Raw genomic sequence first — 22,849 nt, forward strand, 5'->3', positions numbered from 1 at the left:
GGAAACCTGTGTCTCCAGACAATATGCAATGCTGTAGTGAGTATACAGCTATTCTCCAAGGGGAATTAGGTTGAGTCCTTAATTGTTTCCATAAAATGGGAGGAGGGCAAACATACTTACAATTTGGTTTCATAATCCTTCCAAGCTCTGTCAAATGGCTTCTTGAGGTCCTGACAGAGGTAAAATAAGGTAATAATTAACGGCACTGCAAAATAATTTTAAAAAGTATAGAAAATACATTGTTTGTGTGGCCACTTACCCCTTTTACTCCCTTTAAGTCACCTTTCAAGAGAGAATCCAAGGTGAAGATAACATTGTGGCTTAATCCCTGTAACTGGTTGGAGAAAAATACTTTTAGTATATTCAGTATATTAATCATAATGCAGTTCTACTAACAAGAGCCTCTCATCTCCACTGAACACATACTTCATCTGAGGTGTTCCTCATGTCTAGTTGAATTGCCTTTATTGAACAATATGTAACAGGACTGAGGTTGTTTTATAGCGGAAAATGGTGTAAAATATAGGTCACATACGCAAAACATCATTTTTATCCGTATGCATGAATTAACATCGTGCGTTCTGAGTCTGGACAATTATCCATTGTAAACAGCTAAACCACAATGCAATTTATTTTTATTAATTATTTAACACTGCCCCAGACCTGCTGTAAACCATTCAATGTCAACGAGACATATTTGTAACAACCTGCCTGGAGTTGAACCAAGGACCTGGTGTTTCTCTGCTGTGCTATGTGAGCAGACAACTAAGGCCCTGGTTCAATCCTATTGCTTTCCATGTAATTGCAAGTAGGCTTGGCTTGTTTCACCTGTTCCAAAGCTTATAAGGGTCAGCGCTAGAAAAGCTCAGGGAGAAATGGAGAAATGGTATAATGGAAAAAAGGGAAAAAAACCAAGGATTTTGTAATGTAGTACTATTTGTATTGTTGTAGTTCCACAACTTCATATGTTTCACCTGTTGTCAATCTGGCCACAGGTGATCAGTGTAAGCCAATAAGCGGCCTATAAACTCCCTACACTGCACCAACCCATTGGCCAACTTAGCATTATTTCCCAATCGTTCCTGTGTGTGATTTTTGCCTGATTTTCTGTTCCTGACCTTTGCCTGTTTTTGACCTACTGCTGTATCGCTGCCTGAACCAACCCTTGCCCGTTTGACCACTCTTCTGGATCCTGACTGTACTGTCTGACTGATACTGATCCAGCTTGTTTATCCTGACTACACTCCTGGCTCCTGATCCTGTACTGCACTGTCAGGCCGGATCAGTACCAGTCAGTTTATTCTGACTATGCTCCTGGCTCCTGATCCTGTACTGTCTGACTGATACTGATCCGGCCTGTTTATCCTAACTACGCTCCTGATTCTGTACTGAAATGTCTGACTGATACTGATCCAGCCTGTTTATCCTGACTTCACTCCTGGCTCCTGATCCTGTACTGCACTGTCTGACTGGTACTGATCCGGCCTGTTTATCCTGACTATGCTCCTGGCTCTTGAATCTGTACTGCATTGTCTGACTGGTACTGATCCAGCCTGTTTATACTGACTACACTCCTGATTCTGTACTGCAATGTCTGGTTGGTACTGATCCAGCCTGTTGATCCTAACTACACTCCTGGCTCCTGATTCTGTACTGCATTGTCTGACTGGTACTGATCCAGCCTGTTTATCCTGACTACGCTCCTGATCCTGGCTCCTGATTCTGTGCTGCACTGTCTGGTTGGTACTGATCCTGCCTGTTCATACTGACTACACTTCTGGCTCCTGATTCTGTACTGCGCTGTCTGGTTGGTACTGTCCTAGCCTGTTCCAAGACAACCCTCTCTTTTCCCCATCTGGGCATGGTTTTATGCATTGCACGGTGGTGTGTTTGGTGTGATATAAAGCCAATTACACTGCTTTAGAAATATACCCCATAGGCCTAGGAAATATGGGCTGCAATATGGGCACATTGACACCAAAACGGTTACCCTCTTGCACCCGTTCTAATCTGCAGTCACCTCCCATGGGAAATGCAGTGCCAATAAACATTATATCTACTGGACATCTGATTCAGTACGCCTTCTCGATGACCATGTTGCCCTTTATGTGCCCGGTCATACTCTGGGCAGGCTACAAAATGTGGCACTGGATGTTATATGGAAAACTGGTGAAAAAATAATGTGGCCATAATCTGACCATAATATGACATGACAAAGGAATGGGAATATCACTATGGAGCCATAATCTGTTGCTCCCTCTGGGGAGAGAAATTTAGCTACACTCTGCTAATGAAACTAATATTTTAGCCACACAAGGGATAGCAGAGGGACTAGTGCCTCCTTTTTTCCTTTTCTGTGTGCACAAACTACTTCTTGGGAATAAGCAACAAGAAACAATTAACTGTTAATATTAGAAGTGAAAAGGCAGAGGGTGATTCCCTACAGATTCGCAAGCCATTTGTTGAAAGGGAACATTACTAATTGGATGATGGTGCAATTTTACGAAGATAATGACAATTCTAAGAAGCAAAAGAAATGCAGCTGTAGCATAGAGAAAGACAACAATGGGCAGAGAGAATTGAATGGAAAATGAGAAAAAAGCAAGAACTAGAGAAAAGACAAGAGACAAAAGAATATTAAACAAAGGAGAGAGAAAATATCAAAACAAGACAGAGAAAAAGAAATGAAGGTCACAGAACAGCGTTTAATAGTAGACCTAATAATTAGCCAAACAGAAAATCCTACACAACCTAAAGATCCAGTTTTGAACCTTGGGATTCAGTTGGAACTATGACTTCATTTATCTGAGGTAGGAATGCACCAAATCCACTATTTTGGATTCTGCCAAACCCCGAATCCTTCGGGAAAGATTCAGCCGAATACCCAACTGAATCCAAATTTGCATATGCAAATTAGGGGTGGGAAGGGGGAACATTTTTTACTTCCATGTTTTGTGACAAAAAGTCACACAATTTCCCTCCCGACCCTAATTTGCATATGTAAATTAGGATTCGGATTCGGTTAGGCCGAATCCTGCTGAAGAAAAAGGCAGAAGCCTGGCCGAATCCCGAACCGAATCCTGGATTCGGTGCATCCCTAATCTTAGGTGATGTGCTTAAACTAGAATTTACTTTAATTTCAAATTAAATAATGAAAACTAAAACCAATCTACCAAAGTACCAAAATCAGTGATTCGCTTTTTAAAGACAGCTGCAAGTAGAACAATGAATGCAGCAATTTGATTTGTTGCCATGGGTTACTACCCATAGGAAAATTTGCACAATGTTGATAAATGACCCCCACTGTCTCTATTTCTTTAGGATAAAGCTGCCATATTAAAAGAAAACTATACCCCCCAAATGAACACTTAAGCAACAGATAGTTTACATTATATTAAGTGGCATATTAAAGAATCTTACCAAACTGGAATATATATTAAAGTAAATATTGCCCTTTTACATCTCTTGCCTTGAACACCTATAGTGATGGTCTATGTGCTGCCTCAGAGATCACCTGACCAGAAATACTGCAGCTCTAACTGTAACAGGAAGAGATCACCTGACCAGAAATACTGCAGCTCTAACTGTAACAGGAAGAGATCACCTGACCAGAAATACTGCAGCTCTAACTGTAACAGGAAGAAGTGTTGAAGCAAAAGACAGAAATCTGTCTGTTAATTGGCTCATGCGACCTAACAAGTATGGTTTGTTGGTGTGTTTGTGTGCACCGTGAATCGTACGATCTTATTTTTTAAAATGGCAATTTTCTATTTCTGATTACCCAATGGCACATACTACTAAAAAAGTATATTATTATGAAAATGGTTTATTTACATGAAGCAGGGTTTTACATATGAGCTGATTTATGCAATATCTTTTTATTGAGACCTACATTGTTTGGGGGGTATAGTTTTCCTTTAACTTGGTGTGACATCACTTCCTGCCTGAGTCTCTCCCTGCTCATAGCTCTGGGCTCAGATTACAGCAGGAAGTGGGAGAGGAGCAAACTGAGCATGCTCAAGCCCTAGCCCTGGAGGTTTAAGCTGAGAACAGGAAGTCTGATACAGAAGCCCATGAGTACAAAATAGAAGGAAAGAAATGTGGTGTTTCTTTTGAGGACTCAGAGCAGCATTACTGGTGTATTTATATAGACCTTTCTAAGAAGGCTTACTTAGTTTTTACCTTTCCTTCTCCTTTAAGAGTAAAAGCAATCAGCACTTTGAAGAATGAAGGAACCAGAAATCTATGATCTAGAACTTCTCATAAATGTTTAGTGTAACATCTGATAATCAGGAGGCTAAGGAAAGCCATTTGACTTGATCCTGGTCTTCAAGAAGCTATTGCTGGATTTGTTTGACTGTGTGCATGCAGGCCATTACTATCTTAAGATATGGGAACATGAATGAGCAGTGTTTGCACCTCAGGGTGCCTTATATCCCTTGCACATTTAACAACCGTAATAAGAAATCCTTGAACCCAATGACTACAGCATGATGGCTGCCCATAGGATTTGGCCAGCTTGTTTAGCAGTTGGCATTGGATATAGGGTTTTGAAGACATCATAGCTTATGTTTTCTGTTGAAATGATGCTTGCTTGTATCGCTGACCATCCATAAGGAAGACGCTGGGTAATATCAAGTCGGCTTTATTATATCATACAGTGCGAAAGCATAATAACAGTGGGTGTGCAGTAATGATAACCTACGTGTTTCGTACCTGTGTAGTGGAAACTTCCTCAGGGTTACGTGAACATCATGTGAGCATCATGTGTCATAGTGTTTAAATAGGGTCACACTTTCAATGCAAGTGAATAAACATGGTTAATTTCTACAAGGGATATTTTTTTTTATTTTATTTTTCATAAATTAATATTTTGTTATAATACCTTCAGTTTCTCATTAATCAGCGCTATTATTATATTTGTTATGTAATCAGTAGATCACACTAAAATATAGTAGGAGACTTCTCTAGTATTTTGGGGTTATTATTTGCACTTATCACTAAAATTAAGTTGTTTTATCTTAGTTTGCTATTTTATTATAGCCAACCACAGACAAAATATATATGTTACAAAATATAAGCAATAAAGTTATAAGAATCCACAACAGAGGTCTACATGATAGATACTGGCTACATGACACTTACCAGGTTTTTAAGTAGAGTTGACAGTTCTTTCGTGAGAGTGGTAAATTTCACAAAGGCGGTGCCCAAATCTGCATTATCACGACTTAGAAAATTACTTCCAAATTTATCTAAGGCTTGTGCATAGTTTTCTTCATTTTGAACATGATCTTGAAATCAAAACATAAATATATTTCATATTAAAGCAATGCCCTTGTTGGCAAATGATTTAGCATTCTGGCTAATAGGTCCACTACCTGTACCAAGAAACTTCAGCTAGCCTGTTTATTTAATGACATAATATAGACCTGCACATGATGCGATGGCACTGGCTGGGTAAAGATGTTAACAGATGAAACGGTGAGACCATGTGATGTCTAAATTTCCACCAACTTTTGTGGAATCATGAATGGGGAATCCAATATCAAGAAACAGATGCTTCTATTGTAAAGCAGTATTCAAGCAGGCAAAAATAGAAAATGGGGAACAGATTGCTTCACTTGCAAAGACTAATCACAACATTTTTAAAGGTATATCTGTAGTAAAAAGATGAATAGTGAGAGTGCAGCTTTATTAAATAAAAAGAAAGATATTTGGTTACAGGGAACTCCGAAAAAGCAAATGGGCTTAAAGTGTTGTATCCCCTGATGTAGAGTCCTGCAGCGGGTCAGGTACCCGCGAGTTGCAGGTAGAAGTTTCAGGAGCAGGTATAGACGCAGGTCAGCGGTTCTTCAGGTTTGCGGGTCGGGTCGCGGGTCTTCTCAATAGCGAGTTTTACTTCTTTTTTTCTGATCACGCCTACTGCCAATGATGTCACTTCCGGTTTACAATGACAGCACTTCCTGTTTTACTCCTTTTTTCTGATAATGCCTACTTCTAATGATGTCACTTCCAGTTTACAATGGCAGCACTTCCTGTTTTACTAAATTTTTTCTGATCATGGCTACTTCTAACGATGTCACTTCCGGTTTGCAATGACAGCACTTCCTGTTTCTTGATGGTCAGCCGGTTGCGTATAAGGTACTTGCGGGTTGGGTAGCGGGTAAGTATGCGGGTCGCGGGTCCAGGACTCTACCCTGATGTACACTGTAGAGGAGTCACAGCAACAGGACCCACTTTGTAAATGTATACATAGCTCAGTTCAAAAAAGTTATCATTGGCAGACACATACTTTCAGCATCTGACTATTGTTCAGTCTACTTTTTTAATAATTGGAGGGACAAATATTTTTTGTGCAACATTTGTCCACTGCGTGGGTAGGTTAGTACTGACTTATACAGCTTGCTTGTTCTGAAATGCTCAATCCATGCTGCATCAACTTGGGAAAATGTGAAATATGTCATGGTCTGAGGGCATATGAAAACATTCTTTGTGCTCCACAGTTTATTGTGTGCGTTGGTCTTACTTATCAACTGCATTATCTTTTCAAGAAAGGAGCACCAGACTGGGGGAAAAAAACGTTACGATTAAATTCTCTGAGGGGATGCCTAATATATTGGCTCCCTGTAGTGAATGGGGCTTTCCTTGTCCTTAAAGAAAACAGCCTGTTTCTTAATATTTCATAAATAACTTTAAAACCAATAAAAACTGCAAACCGCTGCTTAGAAATGACATGTTCTTTGATTATACAAAATGTTACTTGTGGGTTTAAAATCCCTTTAAGCATGACGGGGCATGAAATGTAAAGCTCTGATGGGTGGGTGGGTAAACAGACCTTTGCTATGAGCGCACCTTAGCTATAAAATCTAGCGTTGGCAACTCAACAAGAAAAGATTTATTGACCTGGAAAGAATTCAAAAACCGGTAAGAACATGAATATGCATTGAAGGAAAATGTACTAAGGCGCAAATGCTATTTCATTTGAGAGGCAAGAATGAGAAACTAAACCCAACTAATAATATAATAAGAGAAAATGATTTCTATTTCAGATGTAATAAATGGAGAAAGAACTTCTTATGCTAATTGGCTATGTTTTACCCCCAATTCACCATGCTCCAATTGGAGGCTATAGCAAGCACTCACTGTACTACAATACTTGCAGAATCCTGAATACTTTATGAAAGATTCGGCCGGATACTGAACCAAATCTGCATATGCAAATGAGGGCAATTAAGGATTTAAAATGTTTTAGCTTGTCCGTTTGACAAAAAGTCATGTGATTTTTAGGATTCAGTTCGGCACTTCTGAAATCTGAATCCGTCTCAAAAAGGCCGAATCTTAGATTCAGTGCAACCCCACATTACAGCAGCAAGGAACTGGTTTAAGGCAGCCGTGTTATGCATCCCTTGATCTCGTTGTAACTTAAAAGGACCAGTAACAGCAAAAATGTTCTAAAAATAATTCGTTAGTATGCTACGAAAAAAGACGCCAACACATATTAAACGTTAAAATCGCTAAATCTTTATTAAGAAATAACTTACCGAAACTCCGCTTGCGCTCCTCTTCAGATAAGGCGACAATCCATCATGCAGGGCCCGATTTCTCCTCCCTGCCTATCTCCTATAAGGAAGGCAGGGAGGAGAAATGGAGCGCCAAACAATGGATTGCCGATCGCCTTTTCTGAAGAGGAGCGCAAGCGGAGTTTCAGTAAGTTATTTCTTAATAAAGACTTAGCAACTTTGAAGTTTAATATGTGTTTGGTGTCTTTTTTTCGTAGCATACTAACAAATTTTTTACAAAATGTTTTGCTGTTACTGGTCCTTTAATGGTGCATCTGATGCAGAGAGCCGAGCATGCTTTAACATATTCTAGAACTGAAGAGTTTTTCTGAGACACTGCATATAATGAATAAATATGAGCTTTATGTTGTTCAAGTGATTCTGACTGATGATTTTTATGATGTTGTTTTTATATCTAAATGACTCTGTTTACACTGCAAATAATTGACTCTACAATATAAAATGTCATTCCTGAACCAACAAGTGTATTTAGTTGTAATATAGGTGTGTAGGTGCATCTCAGCTCATTTTGTCTGGTCATGTGATTTCAGAAAGAGCCAGCACTTTAGGATGGAACTGCTTTCTGGCAGGCTGTTGTTTCTCCTACTCAATGTAACTGACTGTGTCTCAGTGGGACCTGGATTTTACTACTGAGTGCTGTTCTTAGATCTACCAGGCAGCTGTTATCTTGTGTTAGGGAGCTGCTATCTGGTTATCTTCCCATTGTTCTGTTGTTAGGCTGCTGGGGGGAAAGGGAGGGGGTGATATTCCTCTGTACAGCAGATATTCCTCTGTACAGCAGATATTCCTCTGTACAGACTGAAGTTTATCAGAGAACAAGTCACATGACTGGGGGCAGCTGGGAAACTGACAATATGTTTAGCCCATGTCAAATTTAAAAATTAAATATAAAAAAATCTGTTTGCTCTTTTGAGAAATGGATTTGAGTGCAGAATTCTGCTGTAGCAGCACTATTAACTGATGCGGTTTGAAAAAAGTTTCTTCCATGACAGTATCCCTTTAATGCTTATGAATATCAGCTGGCTAATACACATTTTGTTTTGAATGCCATTGATGCAATATATATTTTGCCATACCATGTTTCGGTCCACCCCAGGTCCAGGTTTCGGTCCACCCCAGGGTCGGACTGGGGGGCTCGGGGCCCACCGGGGCTGCTACTTCAGGGCCCCCAAACCCCTCTTTGGGCCCCCCGCCTAAGAACTGAAGACAAATCAGGCCCCACCACGCCGCAATCCCCCCTCCAGCACCCCCCACGCACCTACTTTTTTTTTTTTTTTTTGCTGGCAGCAACAACCGGGGACCTCTAATAGTGGGTCTGTGCAGGTGGGGCCCACTGGGGTTTTTTTTTCGGTGTCCCGCCGGTCCTGTCCGACCCTGGTCCACTCCCACACTTTCCCCACCCGCCGACCCCCCAAAAAACTTAAATTATAGGGGAGTCTTGTCACAGTGGCCTGATTTATTTACCGGAACATAATGGGTGTACCCCTGCCCGGTCCTTTATATTCAGAATAATTAAAGCACTTCCCAATAAGCTCAGCAAATGAAAGAAACCATTTATATTAATACTTGAGAAAAACTTAAGAGTGCCCCTGCAATAAGCAAATTACCTCTAGCTATAGATCCCATTCATTAATTGAACGAGGCACACGCTCACATTTATAATAATATCATCTGAATGCCGCAAGTTACATTCCCAAGGCCTCAATCCAAACATTCAATCTTGTGATTACACTGATTTGCTTGTCGTATACGTGTTGTGAAGTTAAAAATGTGTTCTCGCAGCATATGGCCTTAATCTATTATTTAACAAATGTCTTGGCACCCGTGCAAGGCCTATGTGCCAGAGAGAGAGAGATTGTATTTTTTATTCTGATGAATAATTACAATGTTGAAGAGCTATTTATACAATACAGAGCTGCATGGATATTGCAATCAACTTTGCATTGTCCTTCTGCAGCACTCTGGGGGGGAAGGCCCCCTTGAATGTATCTTCCATCGCTTTGCACATTAATTATCTATGCGCTTAGATTTAAAAGACAATGGGCAAGGTTGTTATTACACTGGGTAACAGTTTCACATTAATTTGCGTCCAGTCTTGCAGAACTCCAGGAACATTCAATTACTAATTTGCAGGTTAGTGTTGTAATGTTATTAACTAGGGATGCGGCGAATCCAGGATTCAGTTCGGGATTAGGCCTTTTTTAGCAGGATTGGGATGCGACCGAATCCTTGTGCCCGTCCGAACAGAATCCTAATTTGCATATGTAAATTAAGGGCGGGAAGGGAAATGATGTCAAGTAAAAACATTTTCCACTATTTCCTTTTGCTCCCCTAATTTGCATATGCTTATACAAATTAGATTTCGGATTTGGTTTGGAATTCGGCCTTTTTCAGCAGGACTGGGATTCGGCCGAATCCTTGTGCCTGGCTAAACTGCATCCGAATTTGCATATATAAATTAGGGGTGGGAAGGGAAATCATGTGACTTTTCATCACAAAACAAGTTTCAGGCACTGCTGCGATTCGAACCAGGGACCTTTGGGTTTCTGGTTCAATGTCTTAACCACTGGGCCAGGTGAGCAGCCTGTAGGGTTTCTCACTATATATTACCTGGCCTTTGCAGCCCTAGCCCAGCAGTAGCCTGATTGGTTTCCAATCAGGGCTGACTCTGCCCTAATTAAGGCCAGACCTCACAACACTCCTTGCCTGAGCATTGGTCCCTATCCTAGCAGTGCAGCATTGTCCCTAGCTAAGGGTTCCTTGTTCTAGCCTCCTTGATATTCTGCCTTGCTTTGTCTGAACCCTTCCCTGTCTTGTCCTGCCTGGCTCTAAACCACGTCCTGTCTTTTCTTCCCCTTCCAGTTCTGCTCCAGGCCGGCTTTCAACCTTGATCTTTCCTTGCTTAACCTTGCCCTGCCCAGTTTTCCTTGCTATTCTGAATCTTGCTCTGCTCCTCACTCCAAACCTGATCTTGCCTTAACCTTATTCTGCCTTGACCTGACCTTGCCTTTCTGGTTCCTGCTTCCTGTTCTGACTTGTACCCTGTCTATATCCTCCATCGTCTCGCTCTGCATTTTGCCCTGCCTTTTCCTCCAGTCTCTTTCCGCTATCCAGTCTTCCTGTTCCCGATCGCTAGTCTGCTCCTGCCTCCTGATCTGATCTACGCCCGCACCATCCAGTTCTGATCCAGTCGGTTCCTGTCCTGACCTTCGCCTATCTGTCCTGAATCTGTTCCAGTCCGATTCATCGCCCTCGTCACCCTGTTTCTTCCCTTTTCGGAGTCCCGTGGGTTCAGCCAGCTCTTGCCTGAAAGACTCGCTTTCCTCCTGCTGCCTCCACAGCGCCCCCTACGTTATCCCTTACAACAAGGAAGTAAACATTTTTTCCACTGTTTCCTTTCAATCCCCTAATTTGCCATTATCCGGAAAATCCCAGTTCCGAAGCATTCTGGATAACAGGACCCATAGCTGTAATTCGTTGACTTGCAAATCTATGTACTACACACAAAGTAGGGATCCCGCCGAAACCCACAAATCCTTCACGAAAGATTTGGCCGAATACCGAACCGAATCCTAATTTACATATGCAAATTAGGGATGGGAAGGGGGAAACTTTTTTTTATTTCCTTGTTTTGTTACAAAAAGTCATGCAATTTCCCTCCCCGCCCCTAATTTGCATAGGTAAATTAGGAGTCAGATTCGGTTCGGCTGGGCAGAAGAATTCTGCCAATCCGAATGCTGCTGAAAAAGGCCGAATCCCGAACCGAATCCTGGATTCGGTGCATCCCTAATATAAATATAAATGATTTAAAAAAAGGAAGCCTATGAACTCAGATATAATGACCAAAATGTCAGAGAAACTGTTAGAAAGCTTGGGAAGATTTATTGGAACATTACTGGCATCTCACAGGCGCAGGAGTGTCCTTGTCTTAGTCAGAAAGAAATGCAGTGCAGCATCTTTATTGTTTTCAGAAGTCTTTTCTAATACGTATAATGTCCCTGTCAGACAGAAGAAATCAAAGCCGGCTTTCCCTGCTTGAGATCTACATAGTTCTGCAAACTCAGATACTTCCCCCTCTGGGAACATGATATATTCTCATTACAGATGAACCAAACACTGATAGAAATAATGAGGCACTTGTCATTGTCACCGAGTACAGAGCGAGCAAGTTGTGTGTCATCTACAGGTTACACAGCCACCATACAGGAACGAAAGCAGGTACATGACATGCTCAGGCTACTGATCAACCCTTAAAGGAGAACTAAACACGAATGTGGCTAAAAATGGCATATTTTATATAATGAACTTATTGCATGAGGCTAAAGTTTCAGCTTGTCAATAGCAGCAATGATCCAGGACTTCAAACTTGTCACAGGGGGTCACCATCTTGGAAAGTGTCTGTGACACTCACATGCTCAGTGGGTTCTGATTGGCTGTTGAGAAGCTAAGCTTAGGGCTCGTCACTAATTATCCAGCAGAAAATGAGCTTCCCCTGTAATATAAGCTGATGCTAAAGGGATGATTATTAAAGGGGAAGTAAAGTATAAAATAGAATCAGGCTAGAAATGCTGTATTTTATATACTAAACAAAAACATGAACTTACTGCACCAGAAGCCTAATCAAACAAATGATTTATGCTTTCAAAATTGGCCACAGGGAGTCACCATCTTGTAACTTTGTTATACATCTTTGCAAGACCAAGACTGTGCACATGCTCAGTGTGGTCTGGGCTGCTTATGGATCGTCATAAATTATCAAAACAGCACAAGTCAAATAATATCTGCCAGAAGTTGATTCAGCAAGATTAATTAATAATCAGAATATGCAGACTGCACTGGGTCCTGTGTTGTCATGTAATCTAATGTGGATTTTATAGTTTTTGTATTATTTTATACAAACTTTCTCCAACTCTGCAGAACCAGTGACTGCAGCAAAATAATCCTCCAAATAGAATCCCAGTTTTTCTGTTTAAATCTGGCTCCATGATCTTTGTCCCTGCAGCTGGAGTTGGAAACAGTAAAGGGGATGTAAAGGCAAAAATAAAATCCAATACAAATCTCTACACAGTATCCGAAAAAAAACAAAGCTGCTTGAGTTCTGCATGGCTGGGAAGTAAGGCGGGGGCTCCCCCTGCTGTACATAAGTATGATTGTTTCCCTGCAGAGCAGTTAGGGACCGTATGACAATTACTTTCCACAGCAGTAAATGAAGGGAGAATTTCACTGCATACAGTCAGGTTTCTTATAAAAACGGTACACATTATTTTTAATTAAAGTATATTGGAGATAGGCTTCTTTTTCATTAAAGAAAGTAAAAATGGGATTTTATTTTTTTTTGCCTTTACATACCCTTTAAATTCTGCTTATTGCACTGGTTTGTGTGAAAGTTGGACTGTTAGCATGTTGGACTGCCTCTGGTACCTGCACCCTAGAAATTCTACAAGGTATATCCTCAGGAAGCATCAATGCTTATTCCAGGGGTGCCCAAAAGGTAGATCAGGATCTACCGACAGATCTTTAGCTGGTGATCAGAATAATATTTTCCATGGAACAGAATGCTAACAATGCTTTTATTAGAAAAGTATGGGAACGCCTGACATATTCTATCCCAAACTAGATATGTCCTAATATATACGTTTCAGTGTTCCACTCAATAAACTTAAACCTGATTTTTTTTTTTGCAACTCCGTTCCATAACTCAACAAGCTCCACATTGGATGGGACAGCTGTGCTTAGCAAGTCATTGCACCAGTTGAAAGCAAGGGACGATGTTCATTGTATAAAGCATGCAGCACTTCTTTATGTTTGTGTCATTAGATAAAACATTGGTATGACAATAGCCAGCAAATTCCAATACACAGCTGGTCATACATTTAATGGGCCACTCAAGGTCGTCAAACAAGTGGATCCCTTGAACACCAGACTTGACAGTAGTTCACATTGATGGCTCCTCCGTGTACCCTAAACTGTTTTAGAGATTTCAGCAGGCCAATGTTTATTATTATTTTATAATACACAAAAGCCATGAATATCCTGTAAATTATATCCTTATAAACGGTGAGTAGTGATGTCATCAGTTATAAACAGTGAGTAGTGATGTCATTTCTGTCACATGACTCACTAAATTTTGTGTATTATAATAAATAAAGTACCCCCAGTTGTAAAATATGAGGATATTAGAAGTTACCTCGGAGTTCCATGACCTGTATAAAAACACTCGGCCTTCGGCCTCGTGTTTTTATATGGTCATGAAACTCCTCGGTAACTAATAATATCCTTATATTTTACAAGAGGGGGTACTTTATTCACTATATAATACACAAAAGCCATGAATATCTTATATTTAAATTATATCCTTATAAACGGTGAGTTCTGATGTCATCAGTTATAAATGGTGAGTTCTGATGTCATTTCAGTCACATGACTCATTAAAATTTGTGTATTATAATAAATAAAGTACCCCCAGTTGCAAAATATGAGGATATTAGAAGTTACCTCGGAGTTCCATGGCCTGTATAAAATGAGGTCAGTCGGTTGTAGACTAGGCGCTCAAGTAGTTTAGAGATGAAAGGTAGCAGAGAGATAGGTCGGAGGTTGTCAAGATTGGACGGATCAAGAGAGGGTTTTTTTCAGAATGGGGGTGACAAGAGCATGTTTTAGTTGAGAGGGAAACAGTCCAGTTGAGAGCAAAAGATTAAATAGGTGTTAAATAATGTTTCATGGGAAAAGATCACTTGGAAAAAAGCAACATCAGAGCAGCATCTTTCTTTCTCCTGACAACTTCCTTAACTAAATCCCCCTCCTCAATTTTACATTCACTTATTTTAAAGGTTTACTTATCCTTTAAGAAGGGGCTGGATGGCTTTTTAGCAAGGGAGGGAATACAGGGTTATGGAAGATAGCTCATAGCATAAATTGATCCAGGGACTAGTCCAATTTTGGAGTCAGGAAGGGATTGTTTCCCCACTGAGGCAAAATCGAGAGGCTTCAAATGGGTTTTTCGCCTTCCTCTGGATCAACTGGCAGTTTTAACTAGAGTTAAAAGGCTGAACTTGATGGACGTGTGTCTTTTTTCAACCTAACTTACTATGTTACCTAAGCATGCTGGATAATCTTCCCGTCTTTAGCAGCTTCTCTGAATTGGACCTGAACCAATTTCTCACTGTGCCAGTTCCACCATTTATCAAATAATTCCAAATAAATCAAAATCAACAAATGAAATGGTTATGCTCCATGCACCCGCAGTTGTACCGGCATCTGCTTCCTCAAGGTTAAACGATATTGCTTCTAAACAGCCAGCAATGCTTTACAGATCAATAGTTTTGTGCTTTCCAAATTCAGCCAAGTGGCCCTTTTTATATCCATTAGCCTCAAGGACTTGTGACAAGTCATTTCTTTCAAAGGCTCGCGCCATAACAGATATACGTTAGAACAGGGAGACAACATTTTGGCAGAAGAGGAAGTCAAAATTGGGGAAATAATTTACCTTCCTTGACAAGTAATCAAGCGGATTATATTTTAAAGAATTTATAGAGCTTGATTTATCATCTGCACATTTAGAAAAGGAATATCGGGTTCCATCTTGGGTATCCATGCCTGCTTCAAGCTAGATACACTGCAAATAGGGTATATTTTATGGCACAGTGAAATATGGCAAGTGTAAGACAAGATATTCTAGTACAGGTATGGGACCCTGTTATGCAGAGTGCTTGGGACCTGGGGTTTTCCGGATTATGGATCATTCCATAATTTGGATCGTCATAAAGGGATACTGTCATGGGGGAAAAAATTAAAAAAGCATCAGTTAATAGTGCTGCTTCAGCAGAATTCTGCACTGAAATCCATTTCTCAAAAGAGGAAACAGATTTTTTTATATTTATTTTTGAAATCTGACATGAAAACTGACATATTGTCAGTTTCCCGGCTGCCCCCATTCATGCAACTTGTGCTCTGATAAACTTCAGTCACTTTACTGCTCTACTGCAAGTTGGAGTATCACCCCTCCCTTTCCCCCCAGCAGCCTAACAAGAGAACAATGGGAAGGTAACCAGATAACAGCTCCCTAACACAAGATAACAGCTGCCTGGTAGATCTAAGAACAACACTCAATAGTAAAATCCAGGTCCCACTGAGACACATTCAGTTACAATGAGTAGGAGAAACAACAGCCTGCCAGAAAGCAGTTCCATCCTAAAGTGCTGGCTCTTTCTGAAAGCACATGACCAGGCAAAATGACCTGAGATGCACCTACACACCAATATTATAACTAAAAAAAATACACTTTTTGTGGTTCAGGAATGAAATTTTATATTGTAGAGTGAATTATTTGCAGTGTAAACACTGTCATTTATAAATAAAAACAACATCATAAAAATTATGACAGAATCCCTTTAAGTTTACTAAAAAATCATGTAAACATTAAATAAACCCAATAGGCTGGTTTTGCTTCCAATAAGGATTAATTATATTATGCAAGGCACGGTTTTATTATTACGGAGATAAAGGAAATTATTTTTTAACATCCGGATTATTTGATTATAATGGAGTCTATGGGAGACGTCCATTCCCTATTTGGAGCGTCCTGGATAATGGGTTTCCGGATAACGAATCCTATACCTGTATCCACATTCCTGCAGTAGAAATGAGACTCTCCAGTAGCCCCACATTACTTTGCCAACAGCAACAATATTTTTAAGGATGCATTCACAAAAGAAGAATTGGCCATTAAAATAACCCCAACCCACAGAGTTCTCCTCAAATCTTCCCAACACACTGTAATCCATGTGAAAGTCATTATTCCATTGGCATTTGGCTGCCGTGAGAAAGTCCAAAAGAAACAAAGGTAACAATAGCTTTACGGATGATAAATGTGGACAAAAATCAAGCCAAGCTGAAATAATGACCATATTATTTATTTATGAACTGTTTTATATGTAAAATACACTGTACAAACATCCCTTTCATACTATTAGTATATTGTTTTGTGACTATAATTCAGAAAGTCAAGTGACATGAAATGCCAAAGACTAAATCAAAAAGAACTGTATAAAATGAACACTATAGAGAAGTTAGGTTGGCAAGGAAATAATCCTTAAAGAGACAATACAAAATGAGGCTATATCTTACTGTGCTCAAAGAACACTCTACTACTGTACATAGAAGGCAGAGTTTCCTTGTGTAGGCACAAGCAGTGGGAACTGGCAACCCATAAATGTTGTTATAGCCTCTGGGAAAGGTTTTTGACTGTGGGATAGCAGGTATAGTAGGGAGAGATGGTGTCTATAGTAACAGTGGATAATAGTCTCTGGGAAGGGAGTGTGACTGTGGGATAGCAGGTATAGTAGGGAGAGATGGTGTCTATAGTAACAGTGGATAATAGTCTCTGGGAAGGGAGTGTGACTGTGGGATAGCAGGTATAGTAGGGAGAGATGGTGCCTATAGTAACAGTGGATAATAGTCTCTGGGAAGGGAGTGTGACTGTGGGATAGCAGGTATAGTAGGGAGAGATGGTGTCTATAGTAACAGTGGATAATAGTCTCTGGGAAGGGAGTGTGACTGTGGGATAGCAGGTATAGTAGGGAGAGATGGTGTCTATAGTAACAGTGGGATAATAGTCTCTGGGAAGGGAGTGTGACTGTGGGATAGCAGGTATAGTAGGGAGAGATGGTGCCTATAGTAACAGTAGATAATAGTCTCTGGGAAGGGAGTGTGACTGTGGGATAGCAGGTACAGTAGGGAGAGATGGTGTCTATAGTAACAGTGGATAATAGTCTCTGGGAAGGGAGTGTGACTGTGGGATAGCAGGTATAGTAGGGAGAGATGGTGTCTATAGTAACAGTGGATAATAGTCTCTGGGAAGGGAGTGTGACTGTGGGATAGCAGGTATAGTAGGGAGAGATGGTGCCTATAGTAACAGTGGATAATAGTCTCTGGGAAGGGAGTGTGACTGTGGGATAGCAGGTATAGTAGGGAGAGGTGGTGTCTATAGTAACAGTGGATAATAGTCTCTGGGAAGGGAGTGTGACTGTGGGATAGCAGGTACAGTAGGGAGAGATGGTGCCTATAGTAACAGTGGGATAAAAGTCTCTGGGAAGGGAGTGTGGCAGATATATTTTATATTTTAAAGCACTTGTTAATATATAAAAAAGGTATTTTAGACCTGCATACCTCCAGCAGTTAACTACAACCACATTTAAGGATTCTGTGAGCTGCAATACAGAACAGCCAGAGGGCATGGATTCTGCCAAAACTAAAATATAATTAATTATTATGTGCAACAATAATTACTCTTACCTTGGCCTGAATTATAAATTGCTTTCACTGATTTTTTCACTTTTTGTAAAGATGTCCTATCTTGATCTAAGGCCTGAAAAAAAGAAGAAAAAAAAAAACTTTTAAAAATTCACAGCTCATAACAATTTAAAGGGGACATATGTCAAGAACAAGCATTTGTCATTGCATTATTCATCTCTAAAAATAGAAGAGATGTGCCTTTAAAGTTGCTCTTTGTACATCTTTATTAACATATACCGTATATACTCGCGTATAAGCCGAGTTTTTCAGCACCCAAAATGTGCTGAAAAACTCAAACTCGGCTTATACGCGGGTCATACCTCCTTCCGCGGTCCCAGCAGGACTGTCTGTGACTGACTGTGTCGCCGCCCGGAGCAGGTCCAGGAGCTCCGGGCGGCGCGTCCTTCCCTGCCGGCGTTCGCTCCCAAAATGGCGGCGCCCATTTTGGGAGCGAACTCCGGCAGGGAAGGACGCGCCGCCCGGAGCTCCTGGACCTGCTCCGGGCGGCGACACAGTCAGTCACAGACAGTCCTGCTGGGGCCGGGTCACGTTTTACTGTGACAGAGGGAAGAGCAGCAGACGTGAGGGCCGGGGTGGGGAGAGCGACAGATGGGGAGGGCAGGGGGGGGGAAGTGGCAGAGGGAAGCAAACATGAAATAGGGGTAGACAGAGGACCCTTTAACAGGTACCTGCCCAGTGTCCCCCAATTGTTGCGGCCGGGTCACATTCACATTTTGAAATCTGACATGGGGCCCCTAGGCTTATACACGAGTCAATACATTTTTCCAGTTTTCTTAGGTAAATTAGGTACCTCGGCTTATACACGGGTCGGCTTATACACGAGTATATACGGTACATTAAAAGCCATCTAGCCCCAGCCAATCCACTTCATCATTCAGCACTTTACTTTACAATGTAGGTTCACAGACAAACCTTATCTGGTGAGTGTGCTGGACCTGACAGGGAACTTCATTAGGTATGGGACCTATTACCCAGAATGCTCGGGACCTGGGGTTTTCCAGATAACAGATTTTTTTGTAATTTTGATCAGTTAATAGTGCTGCTAGAGCAGAATTCTGTACTGAAATCCATTTCACTTAGAAAAAAATTTGACTTTTTTTGAAACAATCCCTATCTACTCTATTGCGCTTCGCCAGGTCTGAGGTGGCGAAGGAAGTCTAGCGTAAAAGGTAGCGTTCGCTACACTGCGCAAGTTACTGAATTTGCGTAGTTTCGTCGCTAGCGAAGATTCGCCTGGCGTGAGGTTGCAAGGTAACACTAGCGAAACTACGCCACCGTTCGTTAGTGAATTTGCGCAGTAGCGAAAATGCCAAACGCTAGCGAATTAACTCGTTCGGCGCTTCGCACGTTAAGTGAATTTGCCCCTATATGTTCATTTAAAGAAGAACTAAAGCCTAACTAAAGAAGTAGCTAGAAATGTTGTACATGATGTTTTGTGCTTCTGTACCAGCCCAAGGAAACCACAGCCCTTTAGCAGTAAAGATCTGTGTCTCCAAAGATGCCCCAGTAGCTCCCCATCTTCTTTTCTGCTGATTCACTGCACATGCTCTGTGCTGCTGTCACTTACTGAGCTTAGGGAGCCACTCACAATATACAGTACACATAGAATAGAAATGTCACAATATAAGGCTGATTAGTAATTAATACACATAATTACTACATGGCAGCACAGAAACCAGTGCAATTAGCATCAGAATTGAATAATCAGCAAACCTGTAGCATCAGCTTATATTACAGCCAGGGAAGCTCATTTTCTGCTGGATAATTAGTGACGAGCCCTGAGCTTAGCTTCTCAACAGCCAATCAGAGCCCACTGAGCATGTGAGTGTCACAGACACTTTCCAAGATGGTGACCCCCTGTGACAAGTTTGAAGTCCTGGATCATTGCTGCTATTGACAAGCTCAAACTTTAGCCTCATGCAATAAGTTCACTATATAAAATATGAAATTTTTAGCCTCATTCATTTTTAGGGTTTAGTTCTCCTTTAACACTATAAGTCCATTTAATAGCAGCCATGTATTTTTTAGCCTGTGTGGCATTAAACAGAGTATTCCCACGCTGGGCAACCACTGTGGCATTTAATGAAATGGTAAAAACAGTGGAGTAATAGTAAAACATTCTTTGCCGCAAGTTAGAGCGAAGCATTGTGTCTGCCTGAGATGTAGCAGTGCTATTGTTCCCTCCCTAAAGCTCCGGCACTAAACATAATGAGGCTGCTAATAACAGCAATCAGCCGCTCTATTCATCGGCACAGCTTTTGTACTACACTCACACAACAAATTATAGCAGCGAGTGTAGTAAAGAGCAAGAGTACACACAGCTCCCCACTGACGCTCATTCTGTTGCCCTCAAATCACTTTTACCAAACACATTGAAGCAGGAGAAACTGATTTCCCCCAACAATAAATTAAAGGCCCAGTAAAAACAGAAAGGGCCCCCCAAGGTAGAGTCCTGCAGGGGGTCGGGTACCCGCGGGTTACACGCAAAAACCCATGGTACCCTGCGGGTTGAAGTTCCGGGTGCAGTTATAGACGCGGGTTGGCGGTTCTGCAGGTCGCAGGACTTCTCAACAGCGATTTTTACTCCTTTTTTCTGATCACGTCTACTAGGATGAGTTTTTTTAGGGTTTCATCATCTTTTAAAGCAGCCGTTGGACAGTTATATATATCACAATGCTGTATTGCTCAGTGCAGTACAGTAAAAAAGGTCTTGTACCCGAGCTCAACTTACCTAGCTGTGCCCCCCAATATTTGTCCAGCTTTCTACGAATATATTAATCGTGCACCCCAATATTAACTGATCTGGGCACCCCGTGGGACAGCAGTGCTGGAATCTCTTTGTGGTCTATGGAAGGTTAAAGGAATTGTTCAGTGTAAAAATAAAAACTGGGTAAATAGATGTGTAAAATAAAAAATGTTTCTAATTTAGTTAGTTAGGCAAAAATGTAATGTATAAAGGCTGGAGTGACTGGATGTGTAACATAATAGCCAGAACACTACTTCCTGCTTTTCAGCTCTCTAACTCTGAGTTAGTCAGTGACTATAAGGGGGATCACATGGGACATAACTGTTCAGTGAGTTTGCAATTGATCCTCAGCATTCAGCTCAGATTCAAAAGCAACAGTTATGTCCCATGTGCCCCCCTCAAGTCTCTGATTGGTAACTGCCTGGCAGCCAATCAGTGGAAAGCAAGAGAGCTGAAAAGCAGGAAGTAGTGTTCTGGCTATTATGTTACACACCCAGTCACTCCAGCCTTTATACATTACATTTTGGCTAACTAACTATATCAGGTAAATTTTTTATTTTGCATATACTATATACCCAGTTTTTATTTTCACACTGATCCATTATCTGGAAAACTACAGGCCCAGAGCATTCTGGATAACAGGTTCCATACCAGTTCTATACATACACAATATACAGGAACTATTGTTTGTCAGTAGCCTTGGGGGAGCCATTCTCCGTGCTGTTCTGCACTACCAGTGTCAGCAGTACAAACAAAGAGAAAATTCATGTCGATATATTCAGATTTTTGACATTTGGTGTATTCCTGTGTGCCTCTAGCACAAGCCTATGAATAACAAGTGAGTGTCTGGTGTGGGTAGTTGTTGCTAAGGGTCTGTAAATATATTCCCTCTGTATTCAGGCTTTGTATTCTGTAAGAAATACCGCTTTCTGTATATTTCTATTGGAACGGCTTCCCCATTGCCTAGTTTGGGTCTTCATACCTACTAGAAAATCATATAAACATTAAATAAACCCAATAGGCTGGTTTTGCTTCCAATAAGGATTAATTATATCTTAGTTGGGATCAAGTACAAGTTACTGTTTTATCATCACATATAAAAAGGAAATCGTTTTTTTAAAATTTGGATTATTTGGGAGATGACCTGTACAACATAAGCAATATACAACTGTGTGTAAAAGTAATTAGTGACCCGCATCTGCAGGTATGTAATTATATTGTGTGTATTCATATGTATGCGGCACAGGGTTAGAGACAATGAGGATTCCCTAGCACAAAGCCTGACCTGGAGATATCTCTTATCCAATACAAATCACAAGGCGACTCTCTGGAAAATGATAGGGCTTCAGCAACAAATAAATTGCCTGGGACATGTCATGTAAATGTTGCTGGTTACTATTTACAGATATGAATCAAGTGCAGCTACTGCTGCTTGTAGGGAAATTATCATAGTGTTCTGCATCCATGGTGGGAAGACTGGCCTATTACTACCTGTAATATATATATTACAGGTGTCACCTACTGCACAATTCCTTTACCTTTTACTTTTCATCTCTAATTCATGCCTCTATGTTAGCCACCCACCCACTTAGACTGTAAGCTCTATGGGCCTTAAAGGAATAGTTCAGTGTGAAAATAAAAACTGGGTAAATGGATAGGCTGTGCAAAATAAAAAATGTTTCTAATATAGTTAGTTAGCCAAAAATGTAATATATAAAGGCTGGAGTGAACAGATGTCTAATAAATCAGCCAGAATCCAACTTCCTGCTTTTCAGCTCTCTAACTCTGAGTTAGTCAGTGACTTGAAGGGGGGCCACATGGGACATTTCTGTTCAGTGAGTTTGTAATTGATCCTCAGCATTCAGCTCAGATTCAAAAGTAACAGATATGACCCATGTGGCCCCCCCTCAAATCTCTGATTGGTTACTGCCTGCTAGCCAGGGTAACCAGTCAGTGTAAACCAAGAGAGCTGAAAAGCAGGAAGTAGTGTTCTGACTGACTTGTTATACATCAAATCACTCCAGCCTTTATACATTACATTTTTGGCTAACTAACTATATTAGAAACATTTTTTATTTTGCACAGCCTAAATATTTACCCAGTTTTTATTTTTAAACTGAACAATTCCTTTAAACGCCTTCTTACTGTGTCTCTTACCACATAGCACTTAAGCTCTACGTCTTTATTTTAAGCTCCATGTACTGTATAT

General features: G+C 40.8%; 1 protein-coding gene across 5 annotated transcripts in view; it reads right to left on the reverse strand.

Annotated features, from left to right (window-relative positions):
- asap1.S (ArfGAP with SH3 domain, ankyrin repeat and PH domain 1 S homeolog) overlaps positions 1 to 22,849 on the reverse strand; it is a 167,342-nt gene that overhangs the window by 62,935 nt on the left and 81,558 nt on the right. For all 5 annotated transcript variants that reach the window (XM_041568022.1, XM_041568019.1, XM_041568021.1 and 2 more), the window contains 4 exons: positions 17,874 to 17,946; positions 5,146 to 5,291; positions 260 to 334; positions 121 to 170 (listed from right to left, as the gene is read on the reverse strand). In XM_041568022.1, the coding sequence (XP_041423956.1) occupies positions 121 to 170; positions 260 to 334; positions 5,146 to 5,291; positions 17,874 to 17,946 (344 nt within the window). The remainder of the gene's footprint in view (positions 1 to 120; positions 171 to 259; positions 335 to 5,145; positions 5,292 to 17,873; positions 17,947 to 22,849) is intronic.

This window comes from Xenopus laevis, chromosome 6S (genome assembly GCF_017654675.1).
Source record: "Xenopus laevis strain J_2021 chromosome 6S, Xenopus_laevis_v10.1, whole genome shotgun sequence".
In the NCBI taxonomy this organism is placed as follows: domain Eukaryota; kingdom Metazoa; phylum Chordata; class Amphibia; order Anura; family Pipidae; genus Xenopus; species Xenopus laevis.